Source organism: Apis dorsata, unplaced genomic scaffold (genome assembly GCF_000469605.1).
Source record: "Apis dorsata unplaced genomic scaffold, Apis dorsata 1.3 scaffold_58, whole genome shotgun sequence".
Lineage (NCBI taxonomy): Eukaryota > Metazoa > Arthropoda > Insecta > Hymenoptera > Apidae > Apis > Apis dorsata.
In genome coordinates this window covers 1,104,800-1,127,984 of record NW_006263358.1, presented here as the reverse complement: position 1 = coordinate 1,127,984, position 23,185 = coordinate 1,104,800, and the positions used below count along the sequence as shown (strand labels likewise).

General features: G+C 37.9%; 1 protein-coding gene and 1 long non-coding RNA gene across 2 annotated transcripts in view; one reads left to right on the top strand and one right to left on the bottom strand.

Moving 5' to 3' along the window:
* LOC116186809 overlaps positions 1-23,185 on the top strand; it is a 40,644-nt gene that overhangs the window by 1,614 nt on the left and 15,845 nt on the right. The gene's annotated exons all lie outside the window — the stretch shown is intronic.
* LOC102678880 overlaps positions 3,445-23,185 on the bottom strand; it is a 123,731-nt gene continuing 103,990 nt past the window's right edge. The window contains exons 5-7 of the mRNA XM_006609583.2: positions 15,619-15,689; positions 5,844-6,113; positions 3,445-3,724 (exon numbers count right to left, since the gene is read on the bottom strand). Of these exons, the coding sequence (XP_006609646.1) occupies positions 3,608-3,724; positions 5,844-6,113; positions 15,619-15,689 (458 nt within the window). The 3' untranslated portion in view covers positions 3,445-3,607. The remainder of the gene's footprint in view (positions 3,725-5,843; positions 6,114-15,618; positions 15,690-23,185) is intronic.

The following is a 23,185-nucleotide window of genomic DNA, read 5'->3' as shown; positions in this document are numbered from 1 at the left end:
ACGTATTATTTTCCCTTCTTTTTTTTTTTTTTTCGAATCGTTACACTCCTTGCTTTACGGGTTTACGCGTTTCTCTCGATTACTCGGAAAAGAAGATTAATTAATTGCGCTTTTACTTTCGTCGATGAGAGAAAGCCAATTCGACGCGCAAAACGATCGCGCAAAACGAACGACCTAGATATCGATTGGCTGATTGATATTCAATCGGAAGAGAGGCAAAAATGCGAGGTCTCTCAAGTAACAAGAACAGTATGAAGGAAATAGAACGGATTTTAATAATTTTTAAATGCAATTATTTTAACATCTCGCGATATAGATAACAGGTTGTTCGTTAAAAACGTTTCATTTCGTAATTATCAAAGATCAAACATCATCGATCTTTCTCTCCTTTATCTACGCGTACGTAATGTTGAAATGAAAATGAAACGCGAAAATAAAATCGTCGTAAATTCTATTCTATTCGGTGAACAGTATCAAACAATTTACAATGCAATTTGATGAAAACTTTGACAAAAAATGGCAGCGATAAAAAAGTTCGCAATCCTCCAGAATCCTTGGCGGAATCATGATCAGTAAAATGTGACAGGCTTTCGTCCCTGTTTCGACAGCTTGTCTCGTTGTAAAAAGAGAGCAATCGTGAAACTTTTCCATTTCAACTTGCACACGTTTACAGTAACGTAATAAAAGACGTGAAGGTATAGACTCGTCGTTGGAAGTGTATAAAACTCGATCAGAATCTCTGAAGTTTACGAGAATACTATTACGAATGCATTAAGTTATTCCACGCGTAATTCACTTTATTTCGATATATATTTTTTAATTGGAAATAAATTAACGAAAATTTTATCTCGTTAATTTTTTCAAATTTCTTCCGTTTTTTTCTCTTGTTATAAAATTTCTGTCGTGAATATAATTTCGACCGCATTAAATTCAACAGAGAAAATTCATTATTTATGGAATAACTTAATGACTTGATCTTTTTTGTTTCCCTTTTATTCGATCGATTTTTATCTCATCGAAGATTCGACAACGCGCCTTGTTTTTTTTTTTTCTTTTTTTCTTTTTTTTATTCTTTCTGTAAAAAGGGAAGCACGATGTATTTAATTTATAGATTTAAAGGATCGTTCGATAAGACTTATGTGAATATTCAGCCCTATCACCGTATTTTTTAAATCGTATTATAATCTATCGGATAATTTAAGAAGAGATTTCGATAGCGAACCACTAAGCTTACGAGCGTCGCGCGATTAAACTTTAGTTTGGCACTTGCATTCATGAACTTGATTTATTTTTCTTTCATTTGTTCTATTTATTTTTTTATTTTTTTATTTATTTTTTATTTTTTACGCGGATTTCGACATACCGTAATCACACCTTCATCCTGTTTCTTTTCATTTTTTTTCCTTTTTTTTTTTTTTTTTTTTTAACTATAATCACTCGAGGAAATATCCAACTCACTTTTATACTCTCTTACATATATTCATTCTCACTTTTTTAATCTCTTTCAACCGATCCACAATTCTACGTAACTCAGGCCTAGCTTCGTTTATCGTTACGTCATTTTATAATCACGATTCGTGTGGATCACACATCGACTGTCGCGAATATCTTTTTCTTTTCTCTCGTTTTTTTTCTTTCTAAATTTTTTCAAATGTAAATTTAAATTTTGACGAAATCTCGTCAGAAATCCAATTTTTTTTCTATACTATTTTATTCACGTACGATTCGTAGGAATTTTAATAACGTTTTCGACATTAAGGAAGGCAGGCAGAAGAAATAGTAATTACGTTATAGTTGAAGAAATTTCGAAACGTCATTAAAATTAATGATGTTCTCATCGGCGAGAATTAGAAACGGCAGTCGACGTGTTTAACATTTAACAAAAAGGATTATATAAAAACTTAATCGGACATAAATATTCGATTTATACGTATTGATCTTGCACGTATAAATTTTACGCATTGCGCTCATTTATATATTTTATGTATATATATATATATTTTCGTTTTCATTAATTTTTTTTTCCTCAATTTCTTTTCAACTATTCCCTGGTTTTTTCTTTTTTTTTTTTCTTTTTTTTTTTTTTTTTTTTTTTTTTTTTTGCTTTTCCTTATTTTGGTTTAATTCGTCGAGCTCATAAACGTTCAACAACGTATCCTACTATACTTAATCGAATTAATATAATAATAAAACGTGTAGTAAATATAATATATATAATTCTTATATATCGTGTACGTCGACAAACCATTGAAGTTTTTACCTAATTAACATCTTAATCGTGTTACATCTTCCGACTAGATCGATCATATCGTTATCATAATAATTATTATTATTATTATTATTAGGGTTATCGTTTATTAAATGTTAATTATTATTATTATTATCGCTAATTACATTAGAAATTTGGCGCATTTATTTTATTTTATTTTATTTTATTTTTTTCATTTGGCATTTGTTCATTTTCGCATCGATAAATAAATTCGTCCAATTTGAGCCAGACGAGCGCATTGTAATTATATTTTTTTCGTTTTTCGATACACCATTCATTATATTATTTTATTTCTTTTTCTTTTCGCGTTTTCTCGAAATTTAATGTCGCGTTGAATTTTTCTCTCGTATCAATGATAATATACATATATATATAGAAATATTTAATAATGAAAACGTGAAACGATGAGCTTTTTTTTCTGTTTTAATTTTCCTTTTTTTCCCTTTTTTTTTTTTTTTATTTCGTTATCTCGATAATTTTAATTAATTTCGAAACCAGTGCGATTACCGGCAGATTGTTGTACATACAGGGAGCATTTTGTACATAAATATTCCTAGGTACGTAAGCTTGCGTTTTTTTTTTTTTTTTTCGTTTCATACAAAAAGAGAAGAAACAATCGGAGCAGTGACTTATTCCGTTACAATGTATTGTCCACAAATTATATATTTTATTCTTTCGTTTAATTATCGTTAATGTTAACCGGTGATCCATCGAGGAGAGAACGATGAATTGTACGAACGAACGAATTTTTTACCATTCATTCCTATATTTCCAAAAATAGAAAGTTCGCGTTTACGTTATAATATTATTGGCAAACGAAATTCTCACTCAAATGTTTTTACCATTGAAATCAATACAAAATTTTACACGCTTTTTCGATACAATGTTATCATTTCATCGATTCTTATTCACATATCGCCCCGTCGTATCAATCATCCTTGAAAAACTTTAACAAACTTTAACGAACGCAATTACAAAAACTTTGGAAGAAGGTTCGCGTTTGAGAAACGCGAAGAATCGTTTGAGAACGAGAAATATATCAAGACCTTTGTGCAGATTTTCGGTGCAGCGAAAAAATTTCGATTGTTTCGATTTGTTCGAGTTCCATATATCCGTGAAATGATATTCGGTAAAATGAACCGGTGAATTGTTGTCTCGATTCACACACGATCTTCTTCTTTACGGAGTTACGCAGTTTATCGAGATCAAAGTGCACGCCTCGAATATCCCACACTTCGTCCTGGATTCAAGGTTCCTCGACACCTCGATGACTTCCGGTTCATCAGGTGGCGGTGCAGGAGTGACACCCAATCGTGCTCGAAACGAGATATTCGCCTGCTACTGTATGGAACACGTCAATGGATGTGTCAAAGCATGGTCCAGTAGAATAGGTGTCCCCGCAGCCAATTCCGTCCTCGCGTCGCCGAAATCGTCATCGCAGTCGAAATAATTACTCTGGAAAGAAGACGAACGAACGTTAATCAACGTCACGCGATGCAATAATAATAATTTTCCTCTTATTGATTCATTTTATCAACGTTTAAAAATAGGAAAATAATATGAAATACGGACAAGAAAAAGAACGAATTTGCAATTGGAAATTTTGGCATGGAATAAATTTGAGACAGGATAATCGATAATTAATTCGACATAATTATTTTTTGAAGTTTCGATCGAGTTAGCTCATAGTTGCAATATTTTAACGTGGAAAATTTCTCGATGAATTGACGTCTTGAATCCCTTTGACGATTAATTTCCGAGATCAAAGCTTTTTGACATTCAATTTCTCGGATCAAAGTTTTTTTCATCATCGAACCTCTAATGTCAAAGCTTTTTTGTTATCGGCCTCTCAAGGTCGGAGCTATTAAACACCCCCACCCCCGACAGATACGAGGACCGTTTCTCTCGGCCATCCATTAAAAGGTCGAAGGTTCGAGGTTCGAAAGTCGGGGCAAAGGAAAATGTTAACCTTGGGAATTCTATGTCAGCCTTGGAAAGCCACCCCTGTGATGTGAAAATCCCGTGACCGTAAACGAGAGCGAGAACGGCCGCTTTTGTCAGAAACGAGGGATACACGAGTGAATTGAAAACCAAAAAATCTCATTTAACAAGTTTCCGTGTATATCGTTTCGTGGAAAGGAAGGGAGAGATTTTCTATAGATTTTCTCGTCGTTGGAACGCCTCCATCCTAGACGATTGTTCCATACGCGCGAACTCGAGTCGCCGAAAAATCTGTTACTCGATAAAATTTTTAATTAAATTCCGACGATCGTCGACCGAGTCGAGTTTCATCCCCACGCCAACCATTGGCCCCATTGGGACGCCAGCTGATCCGCGGCCAAAAACTAGGGCAAAGAAATATTTACGCGCTTGGCCGAGAAAATGGGCAATCAATGGAAACAGCCCCGCCATAATTGGTATACAGGGGGTTAGACAATTATTCCCGAAATCGAGACAATATCCCTTTAATTTCCAAGATTATTCTCGCCGATTCGAGCTAATTACACGAGACCGTGAATAGATGCAATTACGCCGCTCTATCTTAATCGCGATTACAAAAGGGAAACTGAATTTCTATTTGAAATTTCCCTCCTCGCTCCAAGGATTCATTCGCGCTTTGCGAAACCAACCATCTTCCGTGAATAATCCAGAAAACAACTTTTTTATTAACTGCGGGATATTTCACCGTGCGCGAATTGGTTTTGACGAATGATTTTTTTTTTAAAGAAAAGTAAAACATAAAACAGGATTTTTGAACCTTTAATTTGCATATTTGGTATTATGTATTATCGGTATATGTGGTCATTTTGAATTTTGATTAATTTTTTCGCTATAATATGTTAAAAATATATTGAAAAAATAGAAACCAGTAATTCACAACGAGATTTTTACCAACTTTTTTATTAACCGCGGGATATTTCACCATACGCGAATTGGTTTTGACGAATGATTTTTTTTTTAACGAAAAGTAAAACGTAAAAAGTAAAACAGGATTTTTGAACTTTTAATTTGCATATTCGGTATTATGTATTATCGGTATACGTGGTCATTTTGAATTTTGATTAATTTTTTCGCTATAATATCGAATATGTTAAAAATATATTAAAGAAACAGAAACCAGGAATTCGCAACAAGATTTTTACCAATCAATTTTTTTATTAACCTCGGGATATTTCACCATACGCGAATTGGTTTTGACGAATGATTTTTTTTTTAACGAAAAGTAAAACGTAAAAAAGAATTTTCGAACTTTTAATTTGCATATTCGGTATTATGTATTATCGGTATATATAGATGGTCATTTTGAATTTTGATTAATTTTTTCGCTACAATATCGAATATGTTAAAAATATATCGAAGAAACAGAAACCAGGAATTCGCAACAAGATTTTTACCAACCAACTTTTTTATTAATCGCGAGATATTTCACCATACACGAATTGGTTTTGACGAATGATTTTTTTTTAACGTAGGTGTTCATTGTAAATTTTGATTAATTTTTTCGCTACAATATCGAATATGTTAAAAATATATCGAAGAACGAAACGAAAGGGATTCGTAACAAGAGTTTTACCTGGCAATCGATGCATCGACAGCTATCGGTCAACGAACAGGTAAGACCGAGGATCTCGGCGGCTTCTTTGTACAGCTCCGCGCTCGATTTCCGTTGCCTTGGAGGTGTCGCGGGCGCGCTCACTGTACCCGATAGTCTTCTACCTCTCTTCAGCCTCGAAGAGGACTCTCGAGACAAGGAGGAGGTCGACGTCGATCCTCTCCGCCGATTGTCACTGTTAAGTAACGCTCGACCCGCCGGCGAGGCGAACAATTGCAACATGTCCATATCCTGAAACCAGATGTTAATCCTTACCCTCGAATTTAATTAATTTCCATTTCATATTATTTACACACAACAAAGATTTCATCTCTCGTTTAATTTCGTTTATCGCGTTTATTTTACGTAACTCGCGCGCTACGTCAAGTACTCTTAATTAATAACGTTCGCGGTGAAAAATCTTGATCCTCGATTTCGAAGATCGATCAAAAATTAATTTTCTCCCGAACGTAAGATTAATTCAATTAATATTCGGTTATTTTGATCCGGGATGTAAAAATAATTCAATAATTCGGGGGAGCAAATTCGTTTATTATTCCCCGTTCAAATTCCTCAAATTATCGTTTTAATCGGCCCTCCATCGTCCCGTTTAATTACAGCTTTATCAAAATATTCGCGCGAGATATTAAATTATTATCGTGCGGACGCGTCTACAAAGAGTCGCTTCAACAAACAACCCCTCCGAAGGGGTTGATTGGCTTTTGTTAAGGGTGTCGGTGGTTGTTTTTTGCGCGTCTGCATCGTTGATACTCGTTGGTCCGGAGTAGTACTCGCCTCCCTCCCGGAAAGGGCATTATTCTCTTAACGAGGTAAGACGTACGGGCGAGTGCTCTTGTCTCGTTCGTTTCCTCGTATCGGCGACGGAAGCCTCCTCCTCTTTGAGACTTTTTCACCGCGAGCACGCCCAAGGCGAAAAAAAAAAAAGGATTTTTCTAACGATGCGACGATGTGCAGCATCCAAATGTCCGTGCACCACCGACAGAAAAGAAAAGGAATTCTTTATTCTTTGGTGCATTGTCAAAGAAGAGCGAGACGAGAGTATTCTTCTCGAGTATTCTCCATTTCCTCTTTTAATCCTTTGACACGTCGGATGTTTCGGGGCGATTAATGTTAGATAAAAAATAGAGTAACTTTTACTCTCTCTCTCTCTCTTTTACTTCATTTTTTCGTGCGTCACGATAAATTAATTTCGCGAGAGATTCCTGAAATTGTTATTTGCAAAAAAAGAGAATTTGCGAAATCTTTAAAGAGGTTAATTTAAATAGAACGATTGATGTCGTTGGTGAAAAATCAAGTTCGATTTGGGCGTAGATATAAAAGCTTACGACTCGTTTAAAAGGGGGAGGGGAAAGAAAAAGAAAGGAAAGAGAGAAAAAATAAAAACTTGGTTTTGAAACTCAAAGTAGAAAGGTTGGTTCAAGAATGGGTAACTTAATCCTCGACTCCTCCTGTTCACTCCGTTAATTAGCAAGCCTCAAAAGGGTGCTCGCGTAATTCTTTGCGCTAATTTGCATAATACCATAACAAGCAACCACGGATTTTACCATGGAAATTAGAAATTACAGCCACTTTAAACCGTTCTGCCCGCTTGATGAAAGGGATCTGTGTGATTTTCCGCGCCAACGAAAAATCGAACTCCAAGAACCGCACCTTCACGAGCGCGCTTTAAAACCGAGCCCTGTACAAGCGTTTTAAAACAAGCCTTGTCCGAAAACTTCTCTTCTGGGCCCTCTGTTTCCCTCTTGATCGACGCGGTTGATGATCGAATTTTACGTAGGAGGAGGGGGGGGTGGCTCGCTTAATTATCGGATCATTAAAAAACCCAGCCTCCTGGGGTTAATTCACCCCACGGGACAAACGCGTCTATTACAAAGAGCGAGAACTATTTCGCTGGAAGAAAATAATTGGAACTGGATGCCCGACTTACGTGCGAAGGAACTCGTGAAGATTTTCACACGCGTCGTGATAATTTGACGTTGATAAGCGACAAAATCCGGCGACACGATGAAAAATATTTTCCACCGAGGTGGCTGGTTACGGGTTGGAACGTGGCGGGGTACGCTCGTTTTATCTCAGAGATATTTCCTTCTCTGAAAAAATTCAGACGGAATTAGCGAGGAGGATGAGACGAGTTTATAGGATTACAGAATCAGAATTATTGGACATCTTTTTTTTCGCTAAGAGTTTTAACGTGGTTTTATTAATTTGGCAACGATAAATCGATCGTTAAACTAGCACGTCATGCGAAAAAAGTAAATTTTCTATAATAAGGGAGGAGGAAAGGAGGAGGCTGCTGAATATTGAAAAGGGCGATAATAAAATTGTTAGAAAATCGTGAATCATCTGGACGTTTCCGTAACTTCTTTACCAAGTTTAAACTTGGAAAATGCGTCGTAAAAGCATGGTCGGAACGTTTTTAAGAACGTTTAGAGAAGATTGTGCGAGTAGTTAAGAGTGCATCGATCGTGCAATTTAAATCTGACTTAATTTTGTATAAAATACATTTAAACAAGAAAAAAATATTTATATCAAAGTCGAAAAAAAAGGAACAAGAAAACGAAAACGCGTAAACAAATTTTTGCATTTCTTTCTATCGACGTACAAAATATCGTATAAGCACGTTTTCATAAATCACGGTTCATAAAACACGGTTCTTCGCAATCAAGATTCTCGACGACGTGAAAAGAACGTGACAAATCCCTGTGCAAAAAAAAAAGAAGAAAGAAAGAAAATAATCATAATACCATTTGTTAATCATCCAAAATTGCAAATTCATCTCGGCGTTACATCATTATTAAATCCGATATTTGCGATAATTTCGAAGTGAAACCTTTTCGCGCAATTATTTTATCGCGATGATGTTTGCGTACGTTATCGAGGCCGGGTCGCGAAATCTCAGCGGAATCGTGCAATCGGAGAAAGCATGGAAAATACACGTGAGTTAAAAGCCTTTTTGCCCCGGGGCCCCAAGCTTTCCAACTATTATTAACCATAAACGTTCAGTGAAAGGGGAGAGGATGCGCTTTTAAAGCATCGTGGTTCACCGGCACGGAATCTTCGCTGAAAACGATTCCGCTGTTCCACCAGAAAGAGTTTTAATGCGTTCCCCGCTATTTGCTTTCCACCAAAGAATCGTAAAAATGATTCGACTCGATCCGCCTCTCGGTTAAGAAGTTTTTCCGTAATCTCTTGAACGTTGGACACAAACGTTAACAAACGTTTCGATTTCGTTGGATTGGAGAGAAATTGAGAAAAATCGAGATCCGTATTTAATTTCGCGTTTACTTTGTACTTGTTTATATGCATGTGCATACGAATGGGATACATATAAACGCGCGTAACTTGATTATAATTCCGCGATTGACGGAAGATCGATCAAGCTCTATCTATCACAGACTTGTACTTGTCACCTCTCGGAATGTCGAAGAGTCTTTTTATCCTTGGCGAGGAGATATTATAAAAAATTGGAAGTTTTCGATAGATCTGTAACGATATTTGATCGTGATTCCGCAATTGACAGGAAATCAATCATAAAGGTTTATCATGGTAGATTTATCCCTTGTCGTTTCTCTTGTCAATCGCGTGAAATGTATAATAAAAAACGTTTTATCCTTCACGCGAGAGAATTGAACAAAAAAAAAAAAAGAAAAAAATTCGAGATTCAAATCTCCTACGATCGGCATTGAAACGTATCCATGAATCGCGATTAATGTTGATCGAATTACGAAAAATAATCGAAAAGATTCAAAGTTTCGATGTTTCCATCTTTTGTTTTATACATTTTCATTCGCAAGAATATTCTTTGCACTTGCACACGGGGATAAATCTTGATTAAATGATTTTTGCCAGAGTTGGGGCAAACTTTGACTCGAGGCTGCTCGTATTTGAAATGATTCCGGAGGGAAGTTTCTCTTCATCAGGGTGGAAAGAATTCTTCTCTTTAGTCCGCGGTGCAAAGAGTTAATATTTGGCTGGTCAAAGTTTAAGTCGTTCCGGGAGACTAACTCACGGCAGATTTAAGTTTCGTGAACGGTGTTGGGCAGCAGATTAGAACGGAACCCGTTGAAAATATAACGGAAGGGAGGAATATGAATGCAAAACTGACAGTTTTATTTGTCACCGCGTCAGGGATACCGAAACTTTCGAAACTCGCGAAAATATTCTGGCAACGTTTCGTCGTTCAAACTCCCTTTGAGAAATCTTAAATATTCTTAAGATTAAATTTTCCTTCCTTCGAACATCAATCCCTATTCATCGAATCATTTCTTAAACATTATAACGCGGAATTACGTACGTATTCTCTCTTTCTCCTAATTCACCTAACATCGAAATCTTCGCGTCGACTCGCAGAGGAAAAGATTTTCGCATCCCAGTAGTGACGTTTGTCGAATAAAAAAGAAAGGGGGAAAAAAAATGAGCGTAAAATGTCAGAAGATTGTTTCATGGTCCGAATGGACCTTTCCCCCATTCGAGCAATTGGCCGAATCTTTATTTCCACCGCGGCTAAAGAAGCCCCCGGAGGAAACGTCGTCCCCAGAATCCACGGACAAAAGAGTGAGCGAGTGGACAGAAAATGGCAAAGGAATCAAATGCCGGGAGATAACAAGCAGAAAGCTGATTCGATGTGCCCGGGCCAGAGTCCACTATATTCCACCGGGAAACGTATCCACTCTCGTATTTCGTTCCACCGAGCTTCCTTACGCGCGCCAACTTTCTCCTGCAATCCTCCGCCACTGATAAATAGCTCGGCCGAGAAGGGCGAGTTAACAGCGGCTACGATCCTTTTTCCACGGAAATTCCCTCCATCTGCGATATACGCGTTTCGAATCGCGATCGAGAACACCTTGAAATTCACGAGTCACGTTTGATGGAAATTTCGTGTTCACGCGGAAAATCAGATATTCCCCGATTGAAAGCTATAACGTTACCGTTTCAATCAAGCGGAAGGATCGAGTTACGTGACGTTTAACCGCCATTATGGATCGAATTTTTTCTCGAATAGTTTCCTCTCTCCACCCCCTTTTTTTTTCATTCCATTCCAACCGATGGAAGAAAGGAAAGTTGCACGTTTTAAGCTTCGATCGGTAATCGAACCGATTTCCTTCGTTGCTGATATTTCCCTCCTTCAGGTGGAAGTAAGAGGTTTTTAACGATAGACGTTGCGACCCGGGTCGCAGGATCGCGAAACCTATCGTTTCTATAACGGTTACCCAACTGTGCTAAGATGTTTATCAACACGCCTATCCCGGAATGAATTTACTTCCGCCAAGTTTCCAGGCTGCTGCTCTCCGAAAGTTTCTCCGTACGCCGGTGCACACTGTCAATAGGGTTTCGTGTTTGCGAAAGCCCATCGGTAAATATTTCCATCAATCCCCACTCTGTCGATCCTTTTATTCGTTTCTTTTTATTCGGATCGAGAAAAAAGTTTCTTGGAAACTTTTTAACGGGGGTAGATTTGTACAGGGTGATACAGGCGTGTAATGCATTCGTTCGACGTTTTCATTTTGTTTCTCGATATATATATAATTATCGCGTATCTTGCTCGTCGAGTTCCTCATTTCTTCGATGTAATTCACTTATCACTGCAGATTTTTACACATTTAAAGCGTACGCGTCAGTGAGATCTATCCAATTATTGTGCCATGAAAAAAAAAATGTAAACGAGTAAAAGAGTTTTCTTTTGCACGTTAACGTTCGAGTATCGTCAACAATATGCACAGTTGTTTTGGATTTCATTTGTTTTTCATTGTGTTTTTCACCGTTTCACATTTGTTTTTTCTATCAATATATAAAAAAATTCGATATATGCCATCATTTTTCTTTGTCCAAAATCATCCAAAACTTGAAGACTATGAATTTTTACGAATAACTCTATAAAGATTGTGCAACACGTAAGCTGCCAATCAACGAATGTGGTCACACATATATAAATATCACACAAGAACAAAAATAACTTTACCAATCTTCCGACGTTTTCAATTTTTCTTTCAACTCTCCCCTCTGTTCCCATTGCAAGTGAAATATTTTTCAAACGTATCGGACCAACTCCGGAATAAATTTATTTACGGTGCGTGAAATACAAACGCAATCCGGATTAAACGACATGGCAAACACTTTATGCTACAAGCTAATTAACGCGAATACGACTGATTGATCGATTCAATACGGAACGGCGAGATGCCGGAAATTCAATGTCTATGTCACCACGGCGGGATCGAGATCCCACCCCCTCCGAGATTCCTGCAAATTACATTCAGTCTTGTGTACACGGTACACGAAACATCGTGTACACCTATCCGTATACACGGATAACCCAATACACACGCAAACAGGCGAGCTTCCACGGTTCCGTACTTAAAGTCCACGATTTACTTACACGTACGCTGCCTTAGTTAGGAATATTCTATCTCTACCGTTTCGAGAAATATGAATAATGATATTTCATCGTATCTTGTTAGCAATAAATTGGAATATTTCAATCTCTACAAAGTTTGTACGTGGATTGGAATTTCCTATTTTAATTGATGACGACGAATTGACGCGCACGATCGCAACGTCAAATGAATCTTTCCAATAAATGGAAACGCACATTTTCTATTTTTTTTATTTTTTTTATTTTTCGCTGTTCAAAGTACGCTTTTCGTGCGCTTGTCAAAATTCGATATTAGGTATCATCGAGCGTTAAATAAAAGATAGAAGATTGCTCGAGTTAATATTCGCGATATTGAGCCTTATTATTCAAATATTATTTATTTTATTATTTTATTTATTTTATTTATTTATTTCGAATAAATTTTCCATTCGTGTCGCAACAAATATAAATTAAAAAAAAATATTTCATCGAAATGAGCGACGAAAAGAACGATAGAACGAAGGCAACGAGAGGAGAAGAAACGAAAAGAGAAGGAACGAGAGGAATATTTTTCTTCCCTTTCGTCCCCCCATCTTCCACAATTTTGTCATAAAAAGAGACAATACCACGATAACAGGTCATCTGTACCCTAATTTCGACCGCGCGTGCCTCCTAATAAAGATCTTCCCTCGATTCTTCACCTTAATTGCTATCCACTACCACGATTCTCTCTTCTTCTCGATGCCATCTTCAAGTTCCGAGCAATCTCGAAGTGTTTCGCGTTATCGTCAGGAAATTATTTCAATCTGAAGTCACTGATAACAGATTCGAAGAATGAAACCGAACGAAACAAGGCCACATTCGATACACACGGATATCTTTTTTAACTCTCATTTACGCACACGAGAGAACCACCACTCGATCCACATCGTTAATTCAACTTGTTAACCTATCCTTCCCTCCACTCTCCAACCCCTCGCGTCGAGGGAAACCGAAATCGACTGGCGCTAACGAGCAGGCTTCATTTGTTCGACGACTAATTAACTTAATTCATAAACCCGGCCGTGTTTCGCTCCGAGGATTTCGGTATTTTTCTGTAACCCGGCAGATGTTGCGGATAATTGAGTGGCCTGTTTCGTTCGATGGACAATGATATGCGCACACCGTGCACGATTTAACAGGTGATTAATCTCGAATGGTAAAATGAATCGTGCGTTGGATGGAACGAAATTGCGAGCGTGAAACTGACACGTGTATTTTTTTTTTCTTTTTCTTTTTTTTTTTTTTTTTTTTATGCAATTATCCGCAGGAAGATCGGATTAACTAACATGGCCGGTTCAATTATAGTTAATTTACTCGAGGGGAATGACGTGTGTCCCGCATCATCGGATTTCTTATTTTATTTAGTCGAGAGAATTTTTTTTTTTTCTTTTTTTTTTCAAAAAAAATATTTAAAAAGGAAAAATTTTTTTTTTTTTTTTTTTTTTTTTTTTTTTTTATGCAATTATCCGCAGGAAGATCGGATTAACTAACATGGCCGGTTCAATTATAGTTAATTTACTCGATGGGAATGACGTGTGTCACGCATCATCGGATTTCTTATTTTATTTAGTCGAGAGAATTTTTTTTTTTCTTTTTTTTTTCAAAGAATATATTGAAAATGGAAAAGTTTTTTTTTTTTTTTTTAATATTTCATATCTGGATTTTTCTTTCGTATAGGCGTTCAATACAAGCGTTGCCTATATGTGAAATCGAAACAGTTATTTTGAATTTCATTGCACTTTTCACTCTTTCACGTATTACTCTTTTTTTCTATCTAAATCAAAAATTTATATTTGCATCTGGGGAATCAGTTTTGAATTTTTTTTAATGGCAAATTCAAATGTGTTAATAGTATTCGTTATTATTAGTTGCAAGTTCAAGTGCAACTTTTTTTAAATAAATAATCATTGCAAAATTACGAAGAGAAGGGATGTTTCTACGTTAATTGACTATACTACGTGGAATGTTAAAAGACTAATATCTTGCCTAACGAGAAGAACAAATTTTGATCGGTTCACTGACGAGGATAATTAAGGCGCTCGCGTCAGAGTTAGTATCTCTCCTGTGAATAGAATATTTCATGCTCTTTCAATTATGGAAACGATATAAATTCTTTCTCTCTCTCTTTTTCATCGTTAACCCGGAACAAAGGGGATAGCTGCAATTTATCCGAAAAGTAGAGTGCACTATATATATATATATTCTCGTTCCTCTTGCAGTTCACACCTCGTTAATATTACAACCGGTATCGATTCAATTTATTCACGAAATTTACGCGTTCTCGTTGTTTCATCCGAATTGTCGCGAGAAAATTCCCCACCGCTGCGCGAGCGTGCCCGATTATTATTAAATTCGACTGTTAATCAAAATACGCGGTCTGCGAGTTTTAATTGGAAACAAAGTCGATCCGGTATCGTCGAATTTAATTAAATTCTCGGCGAATCGTTCGATTTTCCGCTCGCGTTTCCGCGATAAAAGTGAATCGAAGATAACGCTTGTTTCTGACTTTTGCGTTTCTATCGTCGGATTCATCAATCAAACAATTTGTACAATCTTCGTGAAACTCGTCGAACGATTTTATTTTATTTAACTTCGTAGCTTTCAGTACCCCCTACCCCGTACGATTGGAGATTTTATTCGGTCGCGCGAATATTACAAGTAGCACTTGTGCAAAATTTAAACTCAGAACAACGTGAAAGAAAGAAAGCATTATATATACATATATATAGATTCGAAGAACGAGACAAAACTTTATTTCTTCGTAAAAATTTTATATCGCGCAAACATCTGCAATTTAATTACAAGCTACTGATAAAGTTCTTAAAGCGAATTACCTCGCTAAATTGTAAAAGAGAAATGTGTGATCTACGATTCGTGACTATTGGTTAATTGAAATTATTATACAAGGGAATTACCTTTGGGGGAATTAATATCACAAAAGGTTAAATTATTTTGAATCGTGGGGACTAACGAGGGGGGCTAAATTAATTGCCTTTTTTTACGCCGCGCGTGTCGTTGTAATTTTAAAATTTTCGAAATTAAATTACCACGGTTTCGAAATTGAAAATCCTCACTTTTGCCGATCGATCGGCCGATTATTTCCACCTTGGGCGCGCATTCCAATTGGACAGGGTCAAAGCGGGTCGGGTCGATCTTTCCCTGCCCTCTCCCTCCCCCCTCCTCCCTCTCCCCGTGCGTGCTCAACAACCGTATTAATTTCGAAACCGTGAAACGCAATTATGATACTACCCGCCAGCAATCGACTTAAACGAACGAGCACAAGGGAGGTCGAATAGGCGAGTAACAACGGCGACTAACTGGCTTGTTCGAAATCGTACTCACCGGCAGCGATTCAGGAGTGTGGTCCAGCACATATATGTTGTTCGTGTATCCATATAACATCGTGTCCAGATCTGAAATCCAAGGAGCGAGCAGAACATTAAATTGGATCCAAGCATTGGCGACCGCGGAATACTAACGCTATGCATAGTTAGCCAACTCTGCTACACGCCCAATGTTCCAATTACCAGCGAACCTACCTGAAAAGGGTTCTTATCAAACGTGTCTCCCGTTTCCACGCTGCACGGAAATATCGAATAAATGGAACGACGATCGTAAAATTGGATCCTCCGTTGTTTCACAGTTTATTAAAAAAACACGGTCTATCTGAGATCGGTATCACGATATCGTCGATTCGTAAGATAAAGATAAAGATACGTGGAACGGATCGATATTTTTCTTTTTTCTTTTTTTATTATCGTCGATAATTGGATAAACTTTTTCAAGATAGTCGATTGATTTAAAGTCGATGGATTCGTTAATAAGTTCGGTCGTTGCATAACGAAGATAAAAACTAATTTCACGTTTAGCGGCCGGTTGGCTATACCAACTCCTACGTTAATGCGAATTTTTTAAAAACTTTAACGAACTTTCTTCCCTGGGAGAAACCCGCTTAGAAGGCGACTGGGTTTATCGATGGAAACATAATTAGGTGTGGACCACGGGCTTTGATAAAACTTTGTCGCGATCACGGACATCGATCGAGCTTGAAAACGTCGAGCTTCGAAAAAAAAAAAAAGGAAAAAGAAAAATTAATCTCGGGGAAAAAAAAGAAGAAGCAGCTCGATTAAGATGCAAAACGTTAAATCGTATATACGATGGACTGTGAAAATAGGGGAGAAGGATGGAATATATCGTTATAGGCGGCGACCGGGAACGGAAAAGCCATTCTGTATCAATACTTGGAGAATATACGATCCTAATGCCTCTCAGGGAACACTTGCAAACACCGATATATCACGTGGGATCCAGGAACGAGGGCGATTTATGCGCTGAAATCTCAGACCGTGAGCTCAGGGAACGGAACAATTTTTCAGAATTATTACCCAGGGTATGCGGCTGTCTGTCGATGAACGAGAGCCACTTCGGCCTCGATCGCGATTCATTTCCATGCGAAAGGTCTTTTGTCCCGCTCCCACCGCCACCGTTATATTCCGCCACGCACACCAACGCCCAATGAATATTCCGTCCGAGGAATCAATCGGATTCGAAGGCCATCCGTGGTATATCGCCCGATATTTCGTTCATTGTTCACGCTTAGAAGTGACACTCGATTTTCCATGTGCCCATCGTTCGAAACCGGTCTCGATAATTTTACCAAGGGCCAATACTTGATTTATATATATATATATATTCCGTCCTATGCGGATTCGCGCTACGAAATTCGGAATCACGGTTTGATAAAATCGATGAAAAAGTTTGTCGATATTTGATGAATGGTGCACGCATGAAACGCATGCCAAATACATTTCTCTACAACGCCTTAATGTATTATATATGATGTATATACGTATATATGATCGTGTTAATGATCGTATTTTAATGGCATTCCAGCTGTCTGATCGCGTATCGCGTTATCTTGCCAACGAAATATCGCAACGTATAAAATATTTGGACGAATAAATCCTGGTGTTCGCGTTGTTTGACCAGCGACGTTCCTATTTCGCTCCCTCTATCAAATATTGCTATACTATTATTAATGTCACGACAAATATTAATTTCTTTCTTTTTTTTTTTTTACAAATACTAATAATATAGCAATATATAAATTCGATGAATACGTGAGCGGAATAATAAATATTTTCACGATATCATTTTTGCATCGTCACAGGAACCATCCCATTTGTCCTAGTTTCAGAATGACGTCGTAAGATACGATTAATCAACGATTTTAACAGCGTTTCCACGCACCACGGTGAATCATGGCGTAAATTTCCATTAATCAAACGTTTTCGAGGAAACGAAGAAAAAAAAAGGGAGGAGGAAAAAAATACAGAGAGAAGTCGAATAATTATTGTTTCCACGTTCCACAATTAAACGAGCATTCCCTGTGAAATTTTTCGGTGGCGCGGTTCGCGTTACGGGGGAACCAGGTTTCCGGTTAGCTAATTCCAGGCGCAGCTTTTGACCGAGGGCAGCACAATCGAGCCGGAAATAACGAATGAATTTATCCTGGCGACTGTTGTGCGCCATCCTCCCCCGAACGCTCACGTACACGCTGTGTATAACGTTATTACCCATAACCCTTTTTTTTTCTTTCCTCCTTCTATTCTCTGTCCGCTCTTCTCCGCATCCTCCCCGTTGATTCTCGTGCACTCGTTTCATCTGGTTTCATAACGAACGTTAATTATCGTTATTCGAAAATTTATCCCTCCTCGTTTCGATATTACCGATTTCGTTCGTTCCTCGAATCGTCACGACCTCGTTCGATTCGTTTCGACTCGTTATGACATAACGAAAACGTGATGATCAGGTTTCAAATTTTACGAAAGAGGATATTTTACGGAGAAATTCTAATTTCCAATCGGAGTTGATGAGAAACTCGGAAGAAGATCGGAACTTGGTTTGACAGATCGAATGATAGTCATCGAGAATTGAGAAAAGTTTGAACTCTCTTTGAACTTTGGCAGAGCAGAGAGTTGAGGCGATAATCTTCGATCGAATAAGCGTACGGTCGATAAGAAAGTTGGAAAGAAGATTGGAAGATCTTGGAAATGATAATCATTGGTTTAGATGAAGTTGAAAGTTGATATATGATTAATAAGATTGGCGATCAGTGAGAGAAAATTGTTCTTAAATTTTAAAGATTCAAATTTAGATCGTGACGCGACGTTCGGGGTGGAATGTTTTCTTTTCTTCGATTCAATCTAATTCGAGGGAATGGCGATAGAAAATGTTTCCAAATGATGCGCGACGATTCACAGATAGATTTTGCTTTGATGGAAAGCGTAACTTGGAGGATCGAAAGAGGGGATTTGTGGATCTAGAAAACCAACGTGAACGATCATGGATGCAATAGCATTCGAGTTCAGTCACCGGATAAGGTTGTGCGGCATGCGAATGCATATCAGGAACTTGGAGCAGTGCTGAGCCAAGCTTGATAAATCTTCCAGTATTACGTGCCAGACGACGAATATGTATATATATATATGGGGCAAAGTCAATTCTCTTTATTCAGTTGTACGTGTTAAACGTTATTTTACAAGGCGAAAACATATATTCTTTCGTATCGAAATCGGCTTTAAACGATGTAATACGTTCGATACAAATCCTCTTTGATATCTCTCGTTCGATTATTTAAGCTTTACTTCGCCATATTTCTTCCACTTTGGATAAATGCTCCATTAAAAATCCAAGGGTATATATAGGCTGAAAAAGCTTCTCCTAATCATAAATCTATCTATTTAATACTACAATAGATGATATTCAATTAATATACAATTTATATTAATATCTCCGCAATGGAATTTTAATAATTAATTATTGATTCAATTAAATTTATGTTTGATCGATAATAAATACAATCAAATATTTGAATCGTTAATTGCAATTATCGATTCTATAAAAATTCACTCAAAATTGATATTAACGCTCACGAAATAAATATTGCGTATATCAATATATCCCTTTCTTCTATTCTTCGATTATCTCCTAAAAATTCTTTCGTTTTCTTTCTCAAATCTCATATCTCAAAAATAATCAAAATTTCACATATTGAAAATTTCATTCTCCACAATCATTTTATGTTTTACTGGCTTTTAATATTAATTAAAAGTCACAAATTGAATGAACTTTTTATCTCGTAAAAATATATACGAGACTTATTCTCAATAACGCATGCCTCTCTCTGCGTCTTCCTTTTCAATTTCCCTTTTTCTCTTTCCTTTGAACGCCACATCTTCGTAGTTGCGTTTCGTCGTAACGTCGAAAGGCCGGTTCCACATGTTATCCATGGCCGCGTAAAGAAAAAGGAGGTACGCAAACATCTCGAGAATTTATTGCTAATTACTTTTCTATGCTGAGCTATTCACTTTCATTCTACCTGTCCCGCTCCCGTCGAGATTTATTACCATTATTTTTCCCTCCCATGACGTCCGCCGGCAAAATATACGCGGATCTTCGAACAATCGCGATACCGCGCGAAAATGAGATTTATCGTCTCGAATCGTTGCCACGGTGTGACATTTATGGTAAAGAGCACGATAAAAAGCACGCGAATGATGAACAGTTGTCGCGACAAATCTCCTCCTATCTATTCCGATATCGATCAATTTCCAACCTCTTCAAGTCGTTCCTGTTGATAAAATTATCAGCAGAAATTATTTTAATTTAAATCTAGCGCGGGTTGGAAAGAGAAGAAACTCCAATTGCGCGCGACAGAAGACGGTCTTTTTATTCTCTCACTGGCAAATTCGCTCTTTTCAAACTTCCCTCTTTTTTAGAAGCTAGGGTAAAACCCCTCGCGAACTCTTTCGCATTCGTTTCATTGTATTTTCCTCCTCTCACGGTTCCACTCTCCCTTCGATCGAGTCTCTTCATAGAACCTTTCCACATTTTATTCTAAATTTCCACCTACCGAAATTTTTCTTTCGTTTCTTATTTCCTCCTTCATCTCTCACGATAATAGAATAAAAATAGACGCACGCGTTAAACGCAAGGATACACAGTGGCCCAATTAGCGGTACGTGAACGATCGGTGGAACGGATTTTCGAAGCCACGATAATTGGCGGCGCGGTTACATCCTGATCGCGGCCCAATTACGATGCATCGAGCCAAGTAAATTGTTCCAAGACGCGAGGGGACGAATTAATATCATAACGACGTCCCCGATGCAAAGTATTCGGGATGATGGAACGGCATCCCGGCATCCCCTCCCAATTTAATGCCCTCGCAAGCATCCGCTCCGCTGATCCGCAAATTCGTCCAATTATTTGCGGTTCTAACAATAACGAACCACCGACCATAATTGCGAACCTAGCCGTAGCACCTTGCTAATAGCAATCACACCGCTCGTTCATGGGTAATTTATCGTTGCCGCGACGTGATGACGGTCGAAACCTTCCATCTTTTTCCCCCTCGCCGCAGAAGTTGGTCGTGATAATTTTGCAACGATCGACTTTTGACGAGATTTCAAGGAATAGGATTCGAAGAGGAATTGACGATTTAATCAGAATCGCGCGAGAAGAAGAAGAAGAAGAAGAAGAATTCGGCCAGAGTTGAGATGTTTGTGTCATCCGTGCTCGCGTTTACTTTACTTAGCTGGCAGTTTCGATACCCGCTTGTAATTTGCATCGTTGGGATGCAAATTTTATGCGGTCGTCCGTGAGTTCCTTCAAGTTTCGCGTCTGCATATTAATTGGCTCGCTCCGCCGGCGGAAAATTTGACGATAGTCTTCCCGCGACTATGGCGGTGGAACATTTTTTCGCCTCCTTCCTCATCCCGTGGTTGGTTTCTTTTATTGGAAATAACGAAGTTTTTAATAGGATTCGCGATATTAGGAAGGGTGGAGGATAATTGTCTTTCTTTCGCGTTTTCTTCGATTTATTATTCCATTTCTTTATTAGTTGGGAAATTAATAGAAGGGGAAATAATCTCGTAAAGTGAGGTAAATGTTAAAAGAAATTTGTTTTCCCCTTCTTTTTTTTTTTTTTTCAGAGAGGCGGAAGCGAGAGCAGCAAGCTTCTTATTACAGCAGACTTCATTAGTTTCCCCTTAATGATAAAATCTTTTACGCCGTCACCCCGTTTTATTAAAACGTTAACCAACGATAATACGAATATTATCTAACGAATTAATCAATCTGGAAACTGGCTCGTGCTTATCCATACTTTCTGCCTGATGTATTTCGTATAGATTAGACTAGAGAACGTCAATTAAGAGTTAAGAACATAAATAAACCGGAAATGTAAACAAGTAAACACTGAACGCGTAAACAAATAAACAAAGGGAATAAACAGAGAACATGAAACAATCCGAATTTCAATTTAATTATAAAATACACTTTTACAAATTTATTTTTCACCTCGCAAATGAATGAATATTCTCAACCCCTCGATTAGAGCTTTTGAATTCATTTCATCATTCATTCATTCATCCTGATACTCTGCAAAAGTAATAATAACGATCGAGAAAATCGGCCACGAATCAAATTAAAAAATATCGAATTCCAAAGCATTATCAATTCTTTGACGTCACTGCGCGATCCAAGGACCAAATCGTAACGATCGTAGAAAATCGGATATATAGACGTTACGTATTTCCCCGTGTAAAAGATGCATACATTCTCATCCGATGCAAGCATACGTACAATACACGTAAATATCGGATAGTACTACGAATTAGCGCGCGTCGCGTTCTAACGAAGCGTGGATCGAGGAAATGAAGCTCGTCGCTGGTGCGTAGGTCGTCTAGTCGACGCAATTTCCATGCAATCAAATAGCAAACAGTGCGACACGCCGCGTCGCGACGCCTCCACCGTGATCGGGCCACGGACCGTTCCCGCGGCCCGTGTAGTTCCATATGCAAATTGCGCGCTACGACCTAGCACGTCGTGGCAGCGAAATCGAATCAATATTGCATTAGAAAGGCCGGATGCTACCACGATCCGAGCATGGCCCTCCTGCAATCCTGAATAAATTATGCCGAAACGGGGGGATCGCTCTTGATAAACGCGTCTCGCGCCCGTCTCGTGTCGCCTCAAATTTTTTTTACAACGTTAACCACGGTTCGCAAAATATAATACATTTTGTCCAGATGGCCATCTTCGACGTAAAAGACGTAATCTTATGGAACGAGAGACAATTAATTTAAGTCGATTTGAAGGGTTAAATTGTTCGACTAATTTGTGACGCGATGGATATTTAATTCGACGAACAAATTATTATTTTGAAAGTGTTCGTTCTCGATTTGTGAAACTATAGTTTCTTTTTAAGGGAAAATAATATTTTTGTATCGTCACAGAAATGGGAAAATGGGTTTTTTTACACGCTTTTCTCAAATATACGAGATTATAGATCGATAAAGAATAGGGAATATTTTGAATGGGGGAATTAAAATTACGGAATCGCAAATAATAATTTTCCTTTGTGTATATACATGTATAGCTTGGCACGAGAGTTCAATGTTTACAGACACCTGCTAGTTTGCCGAGTTAAGAACGCCGGGAATTCTCATTCCGGCCAAATAATTATATCCTATAGCCACGATACGAAACTTTCATTCCGATTCGTAACCGAAGATAGTTCTATTTCAATTTATTCGCCGCAAGGGAAATATCAAAACCGCGGAAACCGCGCCTGCACTCGCTCGAGTAAATCCGTATACGCTTCCTGTTACGCGCGATAAACACGATTTCACAGTTGGTGTGGCCGATCGCAAAAAAGATGAACGAACGTCTTAGATTCGTTCCAGTACCACCTGTTTTTTTCAACCTCGAAACGAGACCGCCAAACAACGTCTTCGTGATATCCAATTTTCTCCTTATTCGACATTTAGGATTACAGGATTTCGCTTCTGGATTCTTCTGGTTTAAATGTATCGAAGAAGTACTAGAAAAATCTTTCCACGAG